The 24,491-nt window shown below is 42.7% G+C and overlaps 1 protein-coding gene across 1 annotated transcript in view; it reads right to left on the reverse strand.

Moving 5' to 3' along the window:
* The window catches only part of GEM (GTP binding protein overexpressed in skeletal muscle), an 8,330-nt gene extending 874 nt beyond the window's left edge, over positions 1–7,456 (reverse strand). Inside the window, exons 1-4 of the mRNA XM_042036183.1 lie at positions 7,323–7,456; positions 5,258–5,600; positions 2,143–2,219; positions 1,459–1,663 (exon numbers count right to left, since the gene is read on the reverse strand). Coding sequence (XP_041892117.1) covers positions 1,459–1,663; positions 2,143–2,219; positions 5,258–5,591 — 616 coding nt within the window. The 5' untranslated portion in view covers positions 5,592–5,600; positions 7,323–7,456. The remainder of the gene's footprint in view (positions 1–1,458; positions 1,664–2,142; positions 2,220–5,257; positions 5,601–7,322) is intronic.
* Between the last annotated feature and the right edge of the window lie 17,035 nt (positions 7,457–24,491).

Below are 24,491 nucleotides of genomic sequence, written 5' to 3' on the forward strand. Positions count from 1 at the left end.
CCCCCCCCCCCCCCCCCCCCCCCCCCCCCCCCCCCCCCCCCGTTAATTCTCTCCCAGTAAAAGCCCAGCCCACGCTGCTGGCTGCAAAGGTAGCATGGAATGACAGACTTGAGCTGAGACACTGAAGGCTGGGAGGCCAGCAATGCCTCAGTACCACCTGGCCATCTTCGATGCAGACTCCCTCAAGATGCACTGAAAGGTGATAATGGCCCTCTCCAGGCATACAGCACAGCACTGGAAGCAGGGCACATTCCTCCTTCATGGGCCATGGGTGTAAACCAGAGCCTTGGAACGGTAGTAATTTCAGTGAGAACAGACACATGTACAAAACCCTTAATAAAGGCAGAACTGTGTCTATGGCTTTAGGGGTACATCTGAAAACAGTTCTTACCCCAAATTACATGAGCTTAAGCTAAACCTGACAGGTGTCTTTCACACACAAGCCAATTTATTGTCTTCTGGCTTGCTGTGAATTCATTGCCAGGGCCACTACAGTGACATGAATTCACCTGCCATCTTCCTAAAGAACTTTCAAGCTGGGCAAAGAGGAATGAGAAGGCAACCCTGGGCTCCCTGTGAGCCCCTCAGTTCAAGCCCTTCACTTGGGGCAACTGCAACAGGAGCCAGAGGAACTGTGCACATCCACAGAGAAAGGAAGAAAAAGTCTAGCTCAGCTGGGGAACAGAAGAGCAGAACAGCTGCAGAGAGAAGGAAATGCTGAGCAGAAGAACCCATGTTTCTAATGGGCCAAGATAAGAACATCAAATGCACTGCTATGTGTTATGGTGTGTCACCTCAGCCTTAGGGAAGGCTCTCCAAGAAGAGATTTTACTGATTGAGGATGTTGAGAGCCAGCAACAATGTTCCCAACAGTCTCCCCATTCCTATTTATGGACTTAGTGGTTATTGATTTGTGTGTAGCCAAGGGAAGGCTGATTTAGCATCCCAAAGCAAGGCAGTAAGGAGACCTCTTCTGAAAGGCTGCACAGTTCCTGCCCAGACTAGCAAAATAAAGACTGAGAGGGAATTTTAATTCATCAGGGAGGACAGAAAACTGGTTATAAAGAAGAGAATTTTTGGCAGCAGAATAAAGGGGGATAAACTCATTATGTGTAAATATGCATTGGGAATCCAAAGTTTTCAGCTACCAGAGAAATAACATCTTGCAGTGGTCTTACACTAGGAGCTAGAAGGGAAGAAATCCCATTTATGATGGTACTTAATAAATACAGAAATGGGATTATCTGACATATAACAGTATTACCAAGGAAGGCTTAACGACCTGGCAGACCCTTCCCAGTACTCTGCCCTCTGTTCCAGTCCTCTGTTGTTTTATTGCTCTTTTATTGCCCAGTCCTAATCACAACGTACTCCCTCAGCCAGAGCACTGCAGTTTGTCCAAAAGCTACTAGATGACTTTTAATGCTTATGTTGGGTTTATGCTCATCATTTCCTTACCTGCCACTGACACTTCACGGCACCTGACAAGGTCACTTTTGTTGCCAACCAAAATAATGGGGATATCTTCTTTCTGGCGTGCCCTGCGGAGCTGTATTCTGAGTTCAGAGGCCTTCTCAAAGCTTGCTCGGTCTGTGATGGAGTAGACAATCAAGTAGGCATCTCCCACTTGCATGCAGTGGTCTCGAATCCATTCTCCCTCACGCTGTTCAAATTAAATGGTCAGACATCATTATGCCCGGAGCAGGTTTTACTTAGAAAGTAAAACATTAGAGAATCCAAATGCATTCCTGCTGTAAACTGTAATGGGTATGGTTTGAATCACAGTTATACTACAAGTAATTCCAATGTGGTGATGGTATGAATACTTCACCACAAAGGAGGGCAAAAACTCACCCAGATAATTTATTGTGCTGGCTTTAGGCTGGAATGAACATGGTCTGGGGAGAAAGCTTGAATGTTTTGTTTTATCATTAAAAAATGAGGACTTGCACTTCTCAGGCTCACAGTGCAGAGCCATTAGGCATGCTTGCCTTGATGTGGGGTAGGGTTAATTCTATATCTTCCCTGATTCTGCTGTACGGAAAACATCTATTTTCTTTCCTAAAGGAAACTTACTTTTTATATTAGCAGTTATTCATATACACTTTCCTGTCAGCATTTGATGAAAACAAATTTAAGTACCTTATTATCCCACATGTCAAGCAGTATAACAGTTGCACTTTCCCCATCCACCATCAGGGTTCTTTCATACGTGTCTTCTGGAAAGAAAAGCAGAAATGTTGGTAATATATTATTTTGTGTCATCATGTACGCTACAAAAATCCAAGTTGTTGAATGTGGGTGATTTGTTCACAGAGTTATTGAGTCAAATTTTAGGGCAGCTCACATCTAGTTCTTTCCTCATTTCCATCAGCACTGAACATGCACTCTGTTCGTTATTGGTTGCCTTACTTTCCATGATAGATGAAGGATGCTGAAAGATCAGGAAACAAAGTGTTCATTATTTTGGCCTACACTCTCTTTATCTTATGTGGGAGAGAGAAAATAGAACCAGTGGAAGAAATAACCAAAGGCTGAACATTTGCCCCATGGGAGCAGCAGAATCCAGCAAGGCTGAGTAATGGAAAATATTTGCTTTCACTTTAGGATGGACAATTTACGGGTGAACAGTCACTGCTGCTGAGAGCAATACAGAGAACAGCCTACCAAGTGAGGAAGACAGGGTGTTGTGGGACAACAGCTGTTGAGTTTGAGAGAGACCGAAACTTCTGTTGCGCACTAGTTTCTCTCCCATTACACAGTTTCCCACATCACTTTTGATGTTAAATAGCAGAAAAATGAAAAAAACACAGAAGGTCTGTTATTTTGTACTGCAGCCATAAAAATTCATACCTAGATTATAAATGCCATGCAGCAAAATTCTGCCTAGATCTAAGGGGGCTGTTGCCACTCTGAATTTTGATCAACCCTTGCTGTGAAATCTCAGTCTAGCTTCTGCTTCAAATACCAATCTTTCTTCTTTTCCCCAAAGCTGGGGACATTTGGATGAGCAATAAGGGGTTTGGACCCATTTCTAATCTTGCACTAGTGGTCAGTGAAAAAAAAGCTGTTCTTTGGATAGTGCAGCATTTAAAGGATCTGTCCCAACCATGCTTGAAGATAGGGCTGTGTCTAACCTGTGCCTCATAAGACTTCTGCTCAGCACTGATGAAGTGAACTTTCCCCTAAATAGTAATCAGAGCCTTTCCTCAAAGCTAGGCATCTACATCCCAGCAAAAATATGAGCCAAAAATATTACACATGTAAAATAAAGTCAAATGGAGCCCATGCTTAAAATGTCAAGACTAAAAAGACAGAGCTAACTCTAGGAGTAGTTTCCCTTGAGGTCCCAAGAGTATGAGACTTGTGTTCATAAGTTAGCTTCAACTTACAGTCAGTAGCAAAGCTTCTCCATAAAAGCAGCTGTACTCCTCTGCAAGTTGGCTACCCTGAAACTATCCTCTCATGTAATAAAATTTCCAGTGTGTGGGATGAAGCTCCAGTTTGTAAAGCTAAAGAAAATAGTTCCTTCGAGTGACTGAGCATCTGTGTGAGAACAAGCTCCATGCATACCAGAGGACAACATCCAGAAGACTCCTTCTGCACTGCACTACATATAGAGAAGCTACAAATGCATAATCACACTCCTTGAAAATACTATGCCTAAATAGTCATATTCAGCACTGATTTGCACCTTGGTCAGTCCTAAGGAACTTCCGTAGAATATAAAACACAAGCGCTTAGTTCATTTCATGCTTTTTTCAAAGCTGACACTAAAAAAGGAGAAAAATAACAACAGCAAGACTTCCAATTACCTCTGCAGAGCTGGCCCTGAAAATCTGTCACTGCTATACTCCAAACAATGCTGCTGGAAGTGTGATGGAAAGAGGAAACCACATGGCTTCACATGAAGGAAAAGAAAACTGCCTGACAGAGATGTGCAAAGCAAATCAGCTGCACTTTCTGATGGCTTGTCCAAGGATCCTACTCTACTTCACTCGTTTAGCACTAGGAAAACTTTTATCAGAGATACTCCAGGCTGAGGAGCTGTTAGAACTATGGAAAAAGTTGATGACAGAAGCTGAAGGCAGAGCACATCTAAATCAGTGAAATCCCCTAAAGGCACAAATCTCTGTGTCCCCCTGAGACAGCAAGCAAGGAAAATGTGGGTCCAACCTTCCTGGTACTGGGCTTTTTAAAATCCTGGGCAAAACTTCCCCTAACTGCAGAGTTAGAGGCCTATGCCGCAGAGAAGGTTGGAAGAGAAGCCCAGAAATTCTCTGTTGTAGCACTGCCACCATCACACCAAGGAAATACAGGCAGGAGACAGAAGGGATATGGGAGAGACAAAGAAAGTCCTGCATACTGACAAATGCAGGCAGCAAACTGCATGTCCCCTGAAAGCAACAGCATCCTTAGAGACACAGCAGATTTCTGTGGCAGCACAACCCTTCCACATCAACATCTTGCACACAACATAGCTCAGGAATTGGTGCCACACCTTCTGCGTGATCTGATCTTTGGGATTAAAGAACACTTTGCAATCCTAGACAAAGCAGGGGAGGATATCAAGGGGGAAGCTACAGCTTGTGCCTTTCCCCCCGATGGGCAACAGGAATTTTCCTACTCTGTTGAAGGACCTTTATCTTTTTTCCTCCTGAAGGAGCCCATACTGTGCAAGTAACATGAAACAAGGTTTTTACTCAAAATTATATATGTTTCACTCAAACTCCATCCAGCCTGCACTAAGGCAGTGTGTTCATACAGAAAGGCTGAGATGACTTCTAATGGCAAATATTTTGGAGGCGACTTACATATCATTTTAAAGTATTTAATTCTTGTAAATCATGAGGACCTTCAGTTGTTTTCTCTCCCACAAGTAAAGCTGGAGTCAGCCCTGTGGTGCCAGTGGTGACACAAATGTTGGACCAGCATGAAAGCTGAAGCAGACTCTTGTATTGCATCATCACAGGCAGGAATGAGGCAGTTTCCAACAGGTATTTTGGAATGAAATAGCATGGGAATCTGAATTGCTCTCTTTCAGTGGCTTTCAATCATTGTTGGAGAGTATCTTACTCATCTTATTTTGCTTTTGTGCTCTCTTAAAAGCAGTGCTTGAGTTCAATCAATCAGTTTTGATGACCAGACCCAAATGCTTGCTACTCTGGTTTACATTAAATGGCCTCTTTCTGTGGCAATTACTACAGGCAGAGCTGACTGCAAGTGAACACCAACACCCCAGGACATAATTACCTACCTCCCAGCACCTCACAGTCACTGTCAATGCTGTCGTGCACCCCTGCAAAGATGTTGGCTAGCGAGGACTTCCCTACTCCTTGCTCCCCGATCAGCACCACCCGGTAGCAGCTGCTGCCAGACTCGGAGGAGATGACAGAGTCGGACGACTCTGAGGACCAGCTCCTTCTGTAATATTCATCAGGACTGATGGTGTATCGTTTCTGTGGGTTGTACTCATTGGAGTCTTTCTGGACCAGCAGATTCTTTCCATCAGCAGGGATGCTCCATCGCTGCTGCTGCTGGTGCAGACTGCTGTTGTGGGTGCGACGCATGGTAACGTTGTTGAGAGTCATTTTTAACCCCTAGTGAGAAATAGGGAAATCACAAATGTTATCCACAAAATATTTAGAAATGCTTTCTTACTAGCTGCAAGGCAGCACATCATGCTCCTCTGTAGGGACCTAATATGTGAGAAAAAAAAAAATTAACGTTTCTGCACTCTTTTGTACTTGGTGGTACACAAAGAAATATTTCTCATTAGTAAGACTTATCCCATTTCCTAGGGATAATACCGCCCTCACATGCTAAATCCTATCTTGTTTAGCCTTTACAAGCTCAGGGCTGTGCTAGGTGCAGCCCAGTCCTGGAAAGAGGGAGACATTGCTGTGTCCCAGGAAAAGGAAGCGACAGTACTCACCACACCTGTCCCGTCCTGCACAGCAGCCTCAGCCCTGCCGAGAGACTGCCTGTGCTACAGGCAATGCTCACCATCTTTTGGCTTGACTGGGGACAAGCAGAGGCACTGTTCTCAGTTGCCTCCAACTGCCAGTGCAGCTGGGTGTGCAGCATCTTTCTCATTGTCTCAGTTAAGAGTTGAACCTCTTGGGAAAGCAATAAGGCATCACTCACTGCAGTCTTAGACAACCCTGGTACAAAATGTTATGCAAGAAAGTCTTGCTGTGATGGGGTGGATTTGGGTCTGGTCTTGTCTGTGGTCAGGTAAACAAAGAATGGTTCTGCCTCAGACAGTGACTTTTTGGCTGGAAAGAGGGAGGACATTGTGAAGTCCAACAGCTTTCCTAAGGAGGTACAGGTTATAGCTTCTACAGGAGATATCACTGGGAGAAAAGGCTCATTAATTTATAGATATTAAATCAATAACTTCATTACTGCACAATTAATTAGATAGATTCACTCTTCTTACATAAGCATGGCTCTTAATTACATTTTACTCAGCAAACTCTATTTTGCCTTGCTTGGAGGCAGAGAACAGTGATGTCATTCTCACAGGCCAACAGCTACCATTTTTAGGAAAGTTACTTTGATGCATTCCAGCTCCTAAAGTGACCGTTATTTAGACATTTTTCTTTTTTGCCCTATATCTGATGTTTCTTGGCTCTTGCCTCCGTATCAGTAAATAGGGTATTTGCCCATAAAATTCAGCCAACCACTTTCAAAGCTCAGTAATAGGTGGTGAACAATAAAGAGTACAGTAGAAAAACACATATGAATTGTTATTCTTCCTTATAAAAAACTGTCTGAAAACCTCTGTGAGTAAATGCCCAGCAGGACATTGGACAAATATATAGAAAAAGCACTGTGTGAACTTACTGCAGCATACATAATATTTTCTCTGTGATGTGCAGTACTTTGGGGCAAAATGAGATCATTTGCATGGTCCTAGTCACAGTAACTTTGTCATCTACAAATACATCTAAAGAAGAAATCATGCACTAAGCAAAGGCTGCTTCACAAGCAAAATTAAATATTTACTGTGGTTGAATTTTAAAATGCACTTTTTCCTTGCAGTACCCATTGAAAAGACCAGATGAAAAAGCCAGCTCTGATTCAGTCAGAGAGTAACTCACAACCTGCAACAAGCAGTCACTCACAAAGCCATAATAAACACAAACATTTTACAATTTAGCCTCTAACAAATTGTCATCCTTCATTAAACAAAGCCAAACAAGTCCCTGTCACACACGACACTCCAGGTTCAAGCTGCTTTTGATACCCCATACTGCATTTAGCTACCCAGTTCTCTAGCACCTCCAGTAAAAGACTGGGTCCAAATCCACTCTTACTTGTGCCAGGCTCCTGCAGCCAGTCCAGTCCTTTGCTCCCACTGCCCTTCTCTCTTGGTGGGCTGTGACACACTGAGAAGCTCTGCTGAAGTAAATCCTCTCCTGCTTTGGGGCTGCCTCTTTAATTCTTTCTCAGCAAACCTGGTTTATATTAAGCCCATCTGATCAGAGACAGGGCTTTTCCGTGACGTGGCTGGCCTTTCCATGTAACAGCCAGCCCCCAGCTGGGAGGAAGCAGACATGCAGAAGAGAAAAAACTTGCAAACAATCTCAAAAGACTTACTCAAAATCATATGATTGTTTTAATGTTGCCAGTAAAATAAACACTTTTGGTTCTTGCGTGATGAAAACAGGAAAGTGGAACAAAAATAAATAATACATGACATTTAGCCTCAGACAGCTTTTAATTCAAATGTTATCAAAATTAATGATGATTTTAAAATTACTTAAGTTTATTTAATGCATGAAATTCTGTAAATGTATTATGTATCTGTTCTCTGTCTGCAAAACACACTTAACCCCCTGCTGGACAAAACATTTCTCTGGAATAAAATATGTGAATGTTATTTTGAAATTATCTTAGAAGTAGGAATATTATTCTAGGGGCTTTGTTGGGGTTTTGTTTGTTTCTTTGTTTCTAAAGCTCTAATATTTACAAACCTGTTATTTTCTGTCAGCCTCCAAGTGACTCTACCCAGTCTCCTGAACTGCATAACCAGATCTCCCTCACTTCTGATTCAATATTTTGCTACCAAGGGCTTGAAAAGACATCCAGCTATGAATTCAGCATTACTACAGCTGGATGTTGGCAAAGATGCATCAGAACATACAAAGTCTGCACGAAGTCACCCAGTGTTAATGCTGTGCATGGGAGCAATCACTATATAGTGTACATGCCACACACCCAGGGTCTGGTCCTTAAATTTTTATAGCCTCATAGCTGATTGGCAGAAGAAATTTTGCCAGAAAGAAAAAAATACAAACCTGTGGAAATTGGAACAACATATTTCTTCATTTAAAAAGGAAGAATAAGAAACTATGACAGAACTACCTGCCAGGGATACCACAACTTTTATGTAAGCATACATAAACTCTGTACAGTCAGCTCCCAATTATCCAGACTCTGGATTAAATATAATGAGGTCCTACATCTTTCTTTTATATTTACATTTTATATTTACATTTATATTTACAACCTCCTAGTCTCTGAATCCAATAGGACTAGTTCTTATCCTAGAAATTCTGAACAACTTTGGTTTTAAACAGGGGAAAGAATTTTTTCCATGCTACAGGCAAGCAAATCTTTAACTGACAATGTACCTTTATTGAAGGGAACACTGATATGCAGAAAACATCTCTCACTAATGTTACAATTGAAATTTCCTTGCTTTTTTTCCTCTTTTACTTTATTGCATTCCTGTGTCTTTTGTGAGGATTTTCAGGGACCTCCTGAGCCGTTCTCAAGTTTTAAAAGCCAGGAGCTTTTCACAAAGTAATAGACACTTATCCATGTACATGGGAATTATGCAGCTCTACCAAGGGTAGAATTGAGCAAAAATATGCCCTGATTTTTCTTCACCTGTGTTTCAGTGCTTGGCAGCAGCTAAACTGGTCCCAGGTCCTGCATTTTTACCTCACCTGTCTCTTACACATCAGTCTCTGGGCCTCTGCTGCTGAGTGATAATCCCAAAGAGCACAAAGTGCCACGTCCCTCTGTGTAGGATGTACAGAGGGGCTTGTAGTACTTACTGCACAAAATGTAACTACATCTCTCTCTGGGAAGGTTTGTGGCATGGACAGAACGTTGCAAAACTACTTTTCCTGTTGGCATTCTCAACTGAAGTTGCTCATTTTTTTGAAACATGCTGGAAACCATGAAGGTGAGTGGTTGGTTGGAGTACTATGCTCTGCACCTCAAGTTTGCTTAGCTCTCTATAAGTTGTCTGTAATTTGTCACCGCTGAGAAAAAAAGCAAAACCTGTCCACTGCAGGACTGGAGAGATTTATTGCCAGAGCGATTTCAGCAGAACTGCAGGCTCTAATGTCTCACCCAAATGTTTAACATATATCATGGCAGAAAGTGCAGACAGAAGAAATAAACCAAAGTCAGAAAAGCCTTTGTGTTTCGTTATAGTTACTGTTAGATTAGGAATTGCTAGACATCATCTTTCATATCCTCTTTGTAAAATTCAAGGCAGACAAAGAAAACACATCTCTCCAGAACTGCACAATATATCTCTTCCATAAAGCCATCCAGAAGGGTTGTTCCAAACATGGCATGAAGCACTTGTACTTGGGGAACTTGCACATGTGTTTTGCTTTGTACTTTGCTTTGTCTCTTCTGAGCCTACTCTGGTTTTCCAACTGGACAATTAACTCTCCAGGTCCCATTCTGCACTACACATCCACAGGATGGAGCACTGCTGTTCCTCAGGGAATGCCATCAGCGCTCATGAACTTCACTCACTCTATCTGTGGGAGAAACACTTTCTTACTTGTTTTAAAGCTGGGGAGAGATGCAGCCTTTTTAGCCTCCAGGTACTTACTTACAAGGGATAACAGCAGGTTGATTATTGAAATATATTAACTGAGTCCTTCTCAGGGACAAAAACAATCCCATAGGTTGATGGAGACTGGTGCAATCCTGGTTTGTTCAGGCCTTTTCCACTTTTTGCTGGTCAACGCTTCTGCAAGTCTTGTGCCTGCCCAAGACACAGGCACGAGAAGAGACAAACCATAAGGCCAGTGCTGTCGCAAAGCACGTGAGTGCTTGAACATAACTGCCTGGTGCAATATTAAAATTCAGAGGCATTGTTTTTCATCCTTCTCATCCACTCTCTGTTTCATTAATCACATCTTAAAGGAATTCTCCCTGCAGCCAGGATGAAGTAAACATCGCAGAGTAACAGCTCTGCAATCCTTCCTTAGCCAATTACAATTAGACCAGGTGATGCTCAGAGCAATTAGGCAGAAATTTTCCATTGGATATAAAAGCAGGGCTTTTTAGCTGACACCTAATTAGCCAGTTTGTATTTATGTATATGATGGCAAAAGTAGTTCCTTAAACCACCTGGCAAAGGGTTGTCCATAGAGAGGACATAAATTGTCTTGGAGTGGGAGGGAAATTCAAGGGAGGAAAAAATAAAAAAGCAGGAAAACAGAATTCAAATTTCTTTCAATGAAAACTGAATGCAGCATGTCTGAAAGTGCAATTTCTCCCTATACATTCAGCAGAGGAGTTCACCTTCATTTCTCCACTCAGAAGACCTGACTTAGTAGACTTTGTTCCCAACACTGAGTTGCCTGCACAGGCAATGAATGAGGCCTGCCTGCCTTACTCTCCTCCAGACCGTTGTGGCATTTCACATTTTGCTCTGCTTCTCACTTCCGGCAGTGCTAGCAGGCCCCTGGCTATTCTTAGCCCTACCAACAACAGCAGCTATGGACAGAAATTAATTTGGGTGCTGGGCTGGATAGTGCCGGACACACTGGGGGTGCCCACAGTAACTGCATGCCCTAGGGAAGCTGCTCCATTGTCACCATTCATTCCTAATACACAAAGAGCCACAGGCAGCTTGGTGAGCAAATGTAGAACAAAAGGCAAAAATAGATGTGGGATAAAGCAGCTTTGGGCCCACAGCAATGGGGCCATTATATTGTTTACACCAACTCTGCCCACAGCTTTGCCTATCCCAATTCATATCCAATGACTGGGTACGAAGTTTCATGCTGACTGAGAAAGGTACAAGGGATCAAACACTCTGAGACTGGGATGTACGAGGTAGGGAAATGAAGGATTATATGCCTAAGGTAAATTACTAAGGGTCTTAAGAGGGGGACAGGGCAGAGAAAGACACTGAGAAATTAAGGAATAATAAAGCATTGATTCACTTTAAGGGAAACAATCAGGAGCACCTGAAAGCGCCACCATCCAATCTACAAAATAGCCATTGCTCTTTTCAGTGGAGTAGATTTGGTAGACACTGTTCCCAGCAGTTGCTTGCAGGGAGTACTGAATTTGTTCCACCATCTTCTTTCCCTCCACATGACAGTAGCATTTTTACAATGCTTTAACTGAGCACTAAAAGCAGAACATGATCATTTGGTGATGAGCACAAGGATAGGGAAGGAGCACTGATCTGCACTCCTTGTGCACAAGTTAGCTGTAAAAGCCAGAATTAGAGCTCTCAGGGAAGAGGATTGCCTTTAATCAGCTGACTTATTGGAGAACCCCTTCTTAGTCTATTACTTGCAGATAATCTGGATTCTGATGCACCAAAAGGAAGGCGTGTTCTATATCTGTGTACTGCTTTGATGTCTATAACGGGTGTCCAAAGGTATTTTCCTCATTAACACCTTAAGCCAGCACAGTTGAAGACTCAGCAATAAATGAGAAAGGAGCAGCCAGGGGAAGAAATGCAGTTCATTCCATAATAAAATACAAGTTACTTTTTAGTCTAGTTAACTGAAAAGAAATTAAAACAGCTGTCATCTTTGAGGGCAGAAAAAAGAGCAATGATAAAGAGCAAATGGCAAAACTGGATTGTTTCAGTAAGAGTTACTTAGCAAAAGGATTGCCTATTTCCCACTCTTGCACTCAGTGACTGTAACGAATTCTGCCAATAATTGTCCAGGGATCAGGATTAAGTCATATATGACAGAAATAAATGTGCTTTTCAATGCAAATTTTAAAAAATCATAATATACTAATAATAGCAGGATGTGATAATAGCCATAAATGTTCTTCGAATACAGAGCTAAAAAAACCTTCAGATGAATGGCACCAGCACAGAAAATTTTTTGCAGTATGCCACAATCTTTGGTGCAATCAGGTTCAGGAGCCACTGTCTCCTTTGCAGCTACAGAATTCACAGAATTTTATAGCTTGATTTTATACCTCTAAGTGAAGATGGTAATTTAACAACAGGCAACTGCTGCATTAGCAAACCATAGGTTAGAAACTTCAGCAGAACAATGATCTGGTTCTCATCTTCAGAACTGTTGAAGGGAGATCCAGAAAAAGGTCTTTTGCTCCAAATGCAATTTCTTCTTCACTGTGGTGTCCAAGACTCTTACACTGAGTACAGCCAACAATGATTATTGTTGCATACTCACACAGAAATACAAAGGAAGCCCTCAAAACCCTGTAAATAGAAGCAAATCTACTTTAAAAATATTCCATGTGGTGGCCAGATCTTGACTTTCAGGTCCTGATTGCATTTATCTACACAACAAGCCATCCTGGGATGGCAAGAGAGCATCACTGAGCTCTCTGACCCCCCTTGGCTTGCAAAACACCTTCTGTTTTGCATCATCAAAAAGTGTTTTGGACTCGTTGGCTGAGTGGAGGAGTTCTGTTGTTGAGTCAGGGCCGACATGGGGTCCTGAGCAAGGTGGAGGAGCACTGGGAGGGTGGGCAGGGCTGTGGGTGTCTTCAGGACCCCAACCCCCACTTGGCACACTCCTTGAGGAAAGGTGCTGGCACATAATTGAGGCAGAGCTGAGTCTGCTTGGGCTGGTTTCAGTCCAGGTCACACCAGGGCTGTTACTCTCATTTGCACCAGGAGAAAAGTGACATGCTAAAATGCATGTCACACAAAACACATGGCAGTGGCTAAAGCAGCTCTTCTTCCCAAACACTGGGTCACAGCTGGGTGTCATATTTTTCCCCAGCTCTCTTTGCTGTGCAGCCAACCAGCAGTAACAAAACCACAGCTAAATATGGTCTTCTTGGGAGCTCTCATCTCTCCCCGTTTACAGTATCGTCCACCCAATGTCCCTGGTTCAGCATTCGGCTGCCTACTCGCCACACTAGCACCTAGTAAAGTGATGCTTCATGTGATTGCTCAGTGATTCACTGCCTTGTTTGGATTTTCTGGCTCCTGGGCTCATGTTTGTCAGCAAAACACACACTCTCCAGCGTCGGGCTTTAAGCAGATTGGAGCCATACAAAATGCCTTTGAGCAAGATGCTCTACACAGTCAGGCATAAATAATGTCTATTTAATTGAACAACTGCACCTCTTTTATTTACATGGCTTTACCCTTATGTCATTCATCATGTACTTCCCACTTTCCAAACTGTAAGATGTGATAATGAACATATAACTGAAGATAAGTTGTTTATTTTCTTTTTGAAGATCTAATTCTTCATCCCTGTGTACTGTGTTCATGGCAGGACAAATGATCACTGGGGCCTGCAGGTAGGCTTCACTTCACCTCATCTAAACTGCTCGCCTTGTTTCCCAGAGCGAAGCTGACAGGGTTAACGAAGTAGCTCCAGGGTGATTCATCTAACACAGGCTACATGAATCATGGAGATGCCTCTCTCCCCACTGACAACAGAGGGAAGATGAGCCTCTCTGCACTAATGCTGGTTTTAAACTGCACTGTCTGAAAGCCATACTGGCAGTCAAGTGAAAGGAAGAAATCCCTAGTGGCCTAAAGGCTAATTTTTATGATGATTTTTACTGATGTCCTTTTCAGGTGGGCAGTAAGTAAGACAAGGTTTAAGATTTAGTCATTAAGCATGGTTAGAACTTTTCTGCTCTAGTACAGGAGGTGCATAAATACACAAGCAACTTGGCTATAAAACGGGAGAAACCCATACATGTGCTGTGCCATGGGTGGCAACAGGGGTCTTTTCCCAGTAGCTGCTGAGACGCGTCTGGGGAGGAATTACTTCTGCTGCTGTCCACACTGACCAAGCACCAACTGCTGTTTCTTCACAGCCTCAGACATATGGCAACATGGCTTGTGGAATTTTCTGCCCTGCTTCTGCAAGCCAGTGCAGGCTGTCAGTGCATCGCTACACACATGTCCTGCTCCAGCCAGCCAGCCTCCTGAAAAAGGGAGATCACAGCCAGCATGTTTTTCAGGGAACATACTCAATAAAACAGCAGCAGTTACAACACTGTCACCTTCAATCTTACTCCACAAAGCCAGTTCTTTTGCACTGAAGGCTCTTGCATTCTGTAGGAGCCAGAAAGGGATGGCACAGCTGCAGCAGGATCTTCCTGAGCCCTCTACCTAGGACACACACATGCAAACACATATGATGATGCTCAAGCTGCTGGGTGATCTCCTACAACAAACACTAGTTTGCCTTTTTCTTTCTCTCTATTGTTTCAATCAAATTTATTCATTTTGAAAGCAAGCAGAAAACAGAGGAGCTGGGCATAGAATAAAAAGCCGTCATTAATAACTCTAATCAACCATTTTGATGTCTAGCAGAACTTCCAATAATTTCACTGCATTGTGCTCCAGTGCAAATCACGTTTCTGCAAAATGTACATCTCTGTGATAATGCATGCAACAACACCATCCTACTCAGCAGTGGACTCTGCAAGGTCTCTGACATGTTTTTCCTCCTTCATGGTGGAGGAAAATAATAATAATAATTAATAATTAACACGTTATTTAATACTTTCTGAGCATTTGTTACACTAAAATTTCCCATGAATAAGGGAGGACTTGTTCTCATCATCTCGCTGAGTGTGCCACTGATTAAAAGATGTAAGTGACTCGAAAAGAAAATGTGTCAGTGGTGTGTCAAGCCCATTTCTCAGGTAAGCTGCTCTGAGCTGGGTACCTGATATGCCTTGTTCCCGTGAAGTACAAAATTAGAGAAAACGGTAGGAAAAAGTTTTGATTCCTTGAGCCTGTGGACATAGCTAAAGCCCTGCTTTTCACAAATCCTCTGCGTTGTTGGAAGTTTAATCAACAGTCGGGCTGGCAGTTTTAGAAGCTAAAAGCAAAATAGTTAATTCAAAGTCAGAAGCTCAAGGAATGTATTTCTAGCATGACTTATAAACTACATCTGATTGTTGCTGCTCTACAAATCTCAGTCCTACAAGCTTGCATTTGGAGCTGAGTGAGTAAGGCGGCTGCACGGCCCCACTGTCCCTCCCACCACACTGTGCCCTCTCTGCAGCCCTGGTCTGATGGATTTTAAACAATTCTGTCACATTGCAAAGTAAGACCCACAAACATGAACTGAGATGATAAAACATATCAGAGTGAACAAAGAGAGAAGCAAGGGGGAACAATACAGACACGTCCCATTGCAAAAGGCAGAAAAAATATTTTGATCTCCTAGTTACAAGCCCACTCCTGGTTGACTTCTGACCCAAGACTGCTACTGGTAATTACATCACCACTGCTGGCCAGTATAATGCTGCCTCCAGTAGCTCTTTGCCTCGTTAGCAGGGTATGCAGAAGAGCAACTTCAGCTCAGTGAGTCAGTGGAGGGAAATGGGCTCCTTCAGCAAGGAGAGCAGAGCAGCTAAGGTAGGATTTGGCATTGGATTGCCTCCCACGCTCTCCCTCACTCACAGCTTAAGGAAAAGATGAAGATGAAATGAGAAGCACCCTTAGGGGACAAAATGTTCTTTCGTTAGAGGATCACATGGAAAAACTGTCTGACAGCGTACCTGAACATCTTCAAATATCTGCTCCTCTGAAATACCTCTTTCTTCTCTCACACTGGTATACATCAGAAGCCACCCTTAAAATTAGTCAGAGTCAGGCATAACGGAGATTTTAAAATACGTCCAAATTATGGAAAGGCAAAACAGCAGTAAAAGTCCATATGTTCCAGAGGGGATGAAGACCCTGTGCCCCATATACCTGCACATTTCTGGTTCAACAGTATCGTGCAACGCCTGTGCCTGGATGCTTCTCACGTTTCTCACAAAGAACAGAATGTATCTACTGCCTTCACTACCCTGGACTCTCTCTGCTGTCTTCACATGCCTCATAGGAGGCTCAACATCACCACTGGGTTATTTTCTGATTAACCACATGGTTAGTATTGTCCTTATACATTGCATGTAGCTTGTTAACTTGTTAACCTTCTAGCTCAATAAAAAATAAAGGAAAAACTGATGAGAGAAAGAGAACAAGAGACATGTCCTACCCTCAGAATAGACTTCTTGAGACCATGTAGGTTCAAGAAGTGTCCCTTATTTGCAGATATTATATCATTTGCAAAGTGTCATTCACAGTTTTTACATTGCCAGGATCTCAGGAAAATGTTCTGTTTGGAAGCCCTTGGATTCCCAGTTCCCAGTGTCTCAGTCTTTTATTGCTTACAGTCTTTTATTGACTATACTAAGGAACCAAGCCTTCTCTGAGCAAAAGGACTAGGAGAGACCTAAGTGCTGCACCACTTCAGCTTTCCAATGTGCTCCTCAACCATCAGCAATATAATAGTCCCTTTTCACCTAGCATACAGGCAGGGGAGGTATTTCTTCATCTTCCTGATAAACCAGAATTTTCCTCATGGGTGCCCTTGCACTGGCTGACTCCAAAATCCTTGCAGCTCTACCTGAAGTGAGCATCAGCTACTCTGTTCACATCAGGGGCTGTGGAACAAATGTAAAAAGTCATGTGTGGGCTTGTTCAAATTCAACAGAAAAGGGACCCTACTCATTTGATCAACTTCAGGCTGAAAGTCTGTGGAATTGAGATAAAGTGGGGATGAGGATGTGGAGATGAGGACAGCCTGCATTAACAGCATTTTATCAGTGATGAGAGTTGAGACAAGATGAGGTTACTTCTCCCTCACCCAGGAAGCTGTCAAGATTTGGAGGTATCAAACACAAAGTGCAACTTTCTGTGAAGGACACGCCTGGCTTGCATGCGACTGGGTTTTGGATTTTTTTTTTCCCATGTCTGAAGAACACTGGAAAACATTTTGCACAGTGAGGAGAAAAGTTCCTGAATTTTAGAAAAGTGCAGTAAAAAAGTCATGGAAGTGAAAGGGCAGATGCTTAACAGACAACATGTGAGAAGTGAACTATTTCATGGGTTGCTCCATGTCTTGAATGTGCTTGGCAATGCTCTGCTATTGGCCTTACCAGTGTAATTTCACCTCCAGACCATACCAGTGTTTTCTCAGTGGCAGCTGCATGTATCACTGGTCCCTGCTGAAGATGCTTCTCCACCTTCACCAGTTCAGCACCCAATACTAGGAGCTGCCTTGTCCTGGTCCTGGCTTGGTCTAGAAGTAATGGAAGTAGCAATCACATATCATTTAAAAAAAAAATAACTAAATCCAGTGACAGTCATAGCCATGTGTGAAGACTGACAGCCACACCAACTCTCTGCATTCTGTGGCAGTGCAAAAGACAGAATAAACCCAACCTCAGACACAAGAAAGATATAGTGCCTTGCAATGTCAAATGCAATGCACTGTCTCTAATATTAATTACTAATTACGTTAGACCTGCACAAATCACCTGGTAGTAACCTTTTTATTTATTTAAAGTCTGCGTCATTGCTTTAGTTATTGCCTTTCCATGATGCACTTGTGGAGTGTATACTTCCCTGCAAATGGAGCAGCAAGTTCCCAAAACCCACCTGTTTAAATACACAAACTCTCCTATATGCATTTGAGGTAAAAGTGATTTATCAAACACCAACGCAGAGAAAATTCCTGAGCAGGTTGAACAGACCCTCCTGCTTGCTGTCACCTTGCCAGCTGCAGTGCAGGGAAGGAGCTGCCAAATTCAAAGCTTCATGAAAACACTCACGGCTGCCACAGGAGCTGTCTCCTGCAGGGCTCAGGCAAGCCAGATACTCCAGCTGCCACCCCAGACAAGGAACAAGCAAGAGGTCGCAGCTGAGCCAGGCCAGCCCAGAAAATTTGGGGGTCATCATCACATCATTACATATTCAAGGCAATGTGGCTGTAAGTGACAGAAAACCTAAAAAAGCTCAGTCCAAGCTTTTATTTAATGCAGCAAATCTGAAACATCTTATAAATAACCCCTGCTAATGCTTGGTGTTACCCAACAGCTGAATTAGGTTATACTATTTTTTGGTTTAATTGGGGATAGCCCAATATATAAATAGATTGTTGTTATGTTTAGCTGGGAACAAGGATTAGAGACTGGCTTAATACAGAAGTAGATCCTGATTTCCACTTCGGAAATAGAAAGAGATTAACTTGACAATAACAACAGAGCTCACACACAGTGACGGATCAGCGCATCATGGATTCCCGCACTCAGGGATGTTTGTCAGCCATAGTGGCCTGACACATCTGCTGTTTGTGTCCCTTCCTGTGCTAAAAAAAGGGCATCACTTAAGTGTTATGAGACAGGTAAATACTCCTGAAGATGAAGATTGATTATTGCTGACACTGAGGGCATATGCCAGGTGTCAGAAGGCACCTGCTGTACTCCTTGTGCTGCCTCTCATTTGCAAGGCACTCCCTTCACAACAGCAGCGCTTGGTTTTCAGTGGTTGCACTGTGCAGTTTTATTCACAAACATCTGGAGCAGATCTCTGTATCATTATGTCTTTGGCTTTAAATCAGTAAAATGGCACAGGCATAACACAGTTCTTGTGAGGAGTATTGGAAAAAGCACTTAAATTATTTAAAGAAATCACAACTGATGCAGAAAATATTGTTTAAATAATAATTTGCTTCTAACTGTTTAAAAGAGGACTTCTGAAACAGTTACAAAGCTGGAGACTGAAACAATTGGAAACAACATCATTATTAGTTGACATACACCATCAGAGACCAAGCTGCATTGTGCCAAGCACTATACAAACATATATCAAAAATATAACCATTGTCCCAGACAACTGTCAGCCTCATTATTAAACTAGAGGCATGGGAAACAGAAGGAAACAAAGAGAGAGCACTGGTCAATAGGAAAGGCAATGGCCAGAGCAAATCAACATCACAACAGGCATCAAATATATGCAGAATAATCAATTAATTTTATGCAAACCTTAACTGAGAATGAAATAGCTCCATGATATATAGGGATCTTCTAGGCACAAAGGAGAGCAGACAAAAAGGTATAGAAGAATGAAAACTGTAGATAAATTCTCCTTCATTGCTACAGATAAGAGATTTTTTGGTGGGGGAGCAGAGTTGAGTACATTTCATTACATAATTCTGAATAGCTTTGGGGCTTTTAGGACACTTTTACATTACCTATGGAATTTATCATCCAGTTTCAGGTTGTGTTTGTAATAACAAAACATTTGGCCTCAGACTGAGTCATGCTTGGATTTCTCAGAAACAAAAATCACAGAAAAGAACACCTTGCCACTATTTAGGTTTTGTCCTTTTTTTATTTAAAAAAAAATGTTTAGAACACCTTAATCTAAGCTTTGAGAAGTTAACAATAATTTCTTGATGCCCTTATACTTTCTTCAATTCCTTTCTTAAATCTTGTACCATAGAAAAAGGAGTGTCAGAAAACTAGTTTCTTACCAAGCCTATTGAGCTGGGCACAAAAACCTGTGCCTGGAAACATAAAATCTTTTCTATTAAAAGACCAAAGACTTTCCTATGTAAGAGCACAATGAAACATAAAAACAACCACAATGGAAAAAATGGAATAGATTTACAGTTTTAAAATAGCATGCATGATACAAAAGTTCATGGGTCTATTTAAATTTCAACAAAATGTTGGGGTTTTTTTCATTACTGCAAAATGCATTCATTGTGGGTTTTAAGCGCCTTGATTTAGAAGTTGAAGGCAATTTTTATTAATAGCACATGTAATCCCAATACAAGAGATTCCTGTGGCAGATTTGTTGGCTCCTTAAACAGACACCCTTGGCATCAGTAGAGAAAAGGGCTGCGTAAGAACTGCTTGGCAAGGGGGGATCCCCATGGCAGCAGGGTCCCTGCTGGCAGTGCCACCTCACTGCTCTCCCACAGGCAGGGTAGGCTGGAAACTTCCTGAGGACAAGGCATGAACATGCATCCTCTCCCATCTGGAAGGAGATTCCACACAGAGATACTCATGAGCCACGAGGCTCCCTGGCTCTAAAACACCTGGGGCACGAGGACCTCAGGATGCCGTGCTCCTCAAGAGGACAGACTCAGCCATCAGGAGGCAGAGCGAGTGCAACGCTCAGAGGAATGCAAGGAAGGAGAGGCCACCTTGTTGGCTGTCACTGGCTGTAGCTGACAGCTTTAATTTCTTTTGAGTAAACCCCATTTATTCTAAGAACTCTGACATACAGCACATGTTGGCAGAATAGGACTGACACCATCACTGCAGTCCCTCTGGTTACTATGTATGGATTCAATTTATGGCAGCCTTTTCATGGAAATAGCTCTTGTGAGCCAAGCAAGAAGTGAAAACATACTCTTGCCACCTTCTTGGGAAGGCAAATAGCCACCAGGAAAACCCTCTGTCCAGCAGAGCTTGACATTATGGCAAAGGTATAATCAAAATAAATGTCCCACAATCCACCTTATCAGAAGCCCAGTGAGATGTGTTTCCTGAACTTAACAGATCCCCAAACTCCTCCTCTCAGAGAAAGCTACCTTCCACTGCATGGCCACCAAAACAGCAAACCAGCTCAGGAACTGCAGTGGGCAGCCAAGGGTACTCACACCTCCAAGGCAGCTCACCTCCTCAAAAAAAATGACAGGATTTCATTAGAGAGCCCTGAGGTTAAAAGGTAGCCATTAGTCCAAGAAGCATCAGAAAACTCTTGGGTAAAATCTTTAGAAGGGCAAGGAAGAGTGAAAAAGCAAAGGGAAGGTTTTAAGAAGAGCATCACACAATCACAGAGTAGGGGTGAAAGAGAGCCCAGAGCTGCAATGACACATCTGTCCCTCTGACTCTCCTTTGAAAGAATTTAAGGAATGCCAAAAATTGGTTGGATACTGTACTAAAGGCTTATTTTTCTTCTTGTTATAAATTCGATGCTAGTGATTTTTGGCCCTAAGAGATGAATTCCAAGCTGTCCTGAAGGTAAAAAGGCAAGAGCTGTCATTACCAGTGGAGTCTCTAAAATGAGCTACATAAAGACTAAGACTAACAGATGATAAATTCCAGCTGCTGATGCTCCCAGTTCACAGAACAGAGTTGTCATGAGCTACAACAGCTCTCAGGAGAGGGGAGAGAGATGCCAGGATTGCAGAACCCCTTTACATCGATAATTTTATATAGTTTCCAGTGGAAACATTTTGGCACATCTACCCTTGAAAATGTCCATTAAAACCTTGTATGAAATACGTTTACACTTTTCAAACTTTCTTTTCTTTATATATTCTCCTAATATCTTGATAATTGCCAGTGACCTAACTCCAAGGTCATTCCAGTGTTCCATAAACCAGCAAGCGGTGGGAGTGAGGGAGTTTTTCTGGTGCTGTTACCACAAAGAGAATTCAAGGTAACTGCAACTCCTTGGCGGGATCTGAATTAATGTGGAATGCTTCTACCGACACTCGCTGCCCGGGCGTCCTCTGCTCCTTACCAGCACAGCTACCTTCTCTGCTCATGGCATATACTGACATAGGCAGTTCTTGCTCCTGAAAAGCCAGTTCTTAAAACACGCTTTGGAGCACCTGAAGGCACAGGATGTCCTTATGACAGAGGGGGCTTGGGGAGAAGACACCCTGCAGCCAGGTCTGCAGCAATGTGACGGACGCAGGAAAGCAGTGACAGCACAGGGAGCCCCAGGGGCTTGCTTGGCAAACAGGGGAGATGGAAGAAGGAAAAAAAGCAAACAGCTAACGAAAAAGGCACCTGCTGCAAACTAAGCATTGCTAAGCATGGCACAGCATGGAGGGCAGTCCCTCCTCAGCCAGTGCAAGAACTGGGCAGGGTCAGGGAGGGCCCTACAGCCAGAGCACACAGCAGGGATCTTACAGACGTGATAAAAGCTCAATACATGACAGATAAGGCCTGCTGGTAGAATAAAAGATCCATAGTGTCATGAGCATGACTCTATACTAAATGTGTGCATCATTCTCCAAAGCTTTTCCAAAAATGACAAGTGATCTCAATGCAGATGTTTCTTTATGTATTATTCCCTTTTCATAAGTCTACTTTTCCTCTTACAGGAATTTTCTGGCACTTAGGTAAATGATTAAGTAGATTGCAGAACTGTCAAAGGCCCAGGCAGTTGTCATGATAATAGGGATAACAGATACTACATATTCTTTCGTCACACAGACGGTCCTCATGGACCTCGCTGGCGAGGTGAGTGTAAAATAATTACTGCACAATAAAGCTAACTGTAAAAAAAGAAAAAAAAGGAGGATGACAGAAGATCAGAATAAATTATGTGGGATATCAGTAATATGTCACAACAGAAACGTGTTTCTGTGTTTGTCTTTTTATCAACAAACATTTTTACAGGCAGTGGAATGTTGCATCCGCTGACTGCTTCTGAACCAGTGCTTGAGCACATGGGCATTGCATGAATTTACATGTGCAGCAGTGAATGTGTGAAACAAGATTTACACACAGAGCTACACTACTCTTTGCTTTGTTTTTCCATAGTGCTAAAAGAGGAGCAGAAGAATCTGTTGGCATTTTAAAACAAGTAAAATGAGACATGTAAGTGAGCTCGCAGATCTAAAAGCTACAGCTGTGGGCCAGAGGCTGGAACATATGCAAAAATATTTGTGTATTCATGTAGACACAATCAAGTTTCCATTCTAGCTTTTTCTAAGTCACAAAATAAAGGATTCCAACCAATTATAGAGACATTTAAATAGTTGTGCACTTTATAGCTTTCCGTTTTGTGTGGTCTTGCTTTATTTCATGTGTGCCATTTACCACCTCCTGTTGCCAATGGTTTGGAACCCAGTTCTAGGAGCTTTCTATTAGTTCACTGCTGCAGTAGACACCAAGCAACAATGTTGGCTGTAACAGCACGTACACTCTAGTCATGATTCATTATTTTTGGTTCCTAAGAGTATACATGATCCTAATCAAATTCATCTGTAAGTGAGTCAAGTGTGCTTGATTAATGCTAACGAGGAAAATCTGAGGGCAGATAGGCATGTAATTTCTGCTTCATTTAAAAAACACATTGGAAACTGAAAACCTATATTGGTGCAAAGCCTATTTCTAAAACATTAACTATATTTTGTATTTGTGCATCTGTCATCTGTAAGTACTGACGGGTTAGGAGCACGGTTTCTCCATTGCTGCTGCAATGTGATTTTTCTTGTGGGGATGTACGTGTGCCTAGTTTTGCAGCCACATCACAGTTTGTCCCCGAGGCCATGAAACATTTATAGGGATCCTTCTACGTATTTGAATTGCAGCAAGCAGAACAGTCCCACATTCTGAAAAATTCAATTTAGACATTATGCCCCCACAGATTTCAGTAGAGGGAACCTAAATAACTTGCAGAATCAGGGCTACCATCTCACACGCAAGAGGTGCAAAGTAAAAAACAGTTTGTAACCATCTGCATTAAAAGTCACCATTAACGGTGACTAATAGACCTCAGCAGCAGCACTGCTCAGAGTTCCACAAGCCCCAGATGTGCCATGACCCTGCCATGCCAGCTGATGTCTGCTAACACAGGTGGGCATGCAGAAATAAGCCCAGTAGGTAACCACGGGTATTAAACAGAAGCTTATACAGTAACAGCTCCCTTATGCAAACCTTTGCTAGAAGCTGCAGTGCCCAGAGAGACGTGCCAGCACCAGTGGGGAAATGTGTTATTCTGGCATCAGCATAACCATCTTTTCCTGGAAGTGCACGTGTGACTCCACAGCCTGATTTACTGTCACTCCAGTGCCTGCTCTGCAGGTCTGTGACTGCTCTGTCGAAGTATTCCAGTAACCCTGTTCTTTATAAATAGCAGACAGTGTCGCTGCAGCTGCAAAACAGCTCATCACAGGAACAACACTCTGCTACTCCAGTGCTGCAGAGCAGTGAGAGCAGCAGCTGGGACATGATCCTGCAGTGCCTGGGCTCAAACCCCTTGGAGGGAACAAAACAAAACCCGCTTGGCCTTGCCCCATCTCAGCTTTAGGCAGGGAGTGTTCTGCACTGAGGCTGGTCAGGAAGCATGCAGCATATAGGAAGGGAAGTTGCTAGGGTCACATCTAGAACCTGTAACCTATACTTTACTGTGAGTACAGAAAAGGCAATGACTGTATCTGTCCTCATGTCTAGCACAGGTGCAAGGGAGAAAAATGTGTGCATGAATTCTTTAAGTGCAATACAAGTGGGAATTTGGGTGACCAAGAATAGCAAAAGAAGTTACCAAACCCCACTAGAATGACAGGACACCTGAGGGGTTACAGGCATATAGGATTTTGCCTTAGGAATGTTTTCAGGTTCTTAAAATTCTGCACTATGCCCTCGGGTGCCACTGCTGTGGCCAAGATTATCATAACTCTTCTGCTGAGCATCACAGACTGGTCACTGTCTTG

This window comes from Corvus kubaryi, unplaced genomic scaffold (genome assembly GCF_017639235.1).
Source record: "Corvus kubaryi isolate FWS band 111438036 unplaced genomic scaffold, C.kubaryi_AGA036_p1.0 37385, whole genome shotgun sequence".
NCBI classification, from domain to species: domain Eukaryota; kingdom Metazoa; phylum Chordata; class Aves; order Passeriformes; family Corvidae; genus Corvus; species Corvus kubaryi.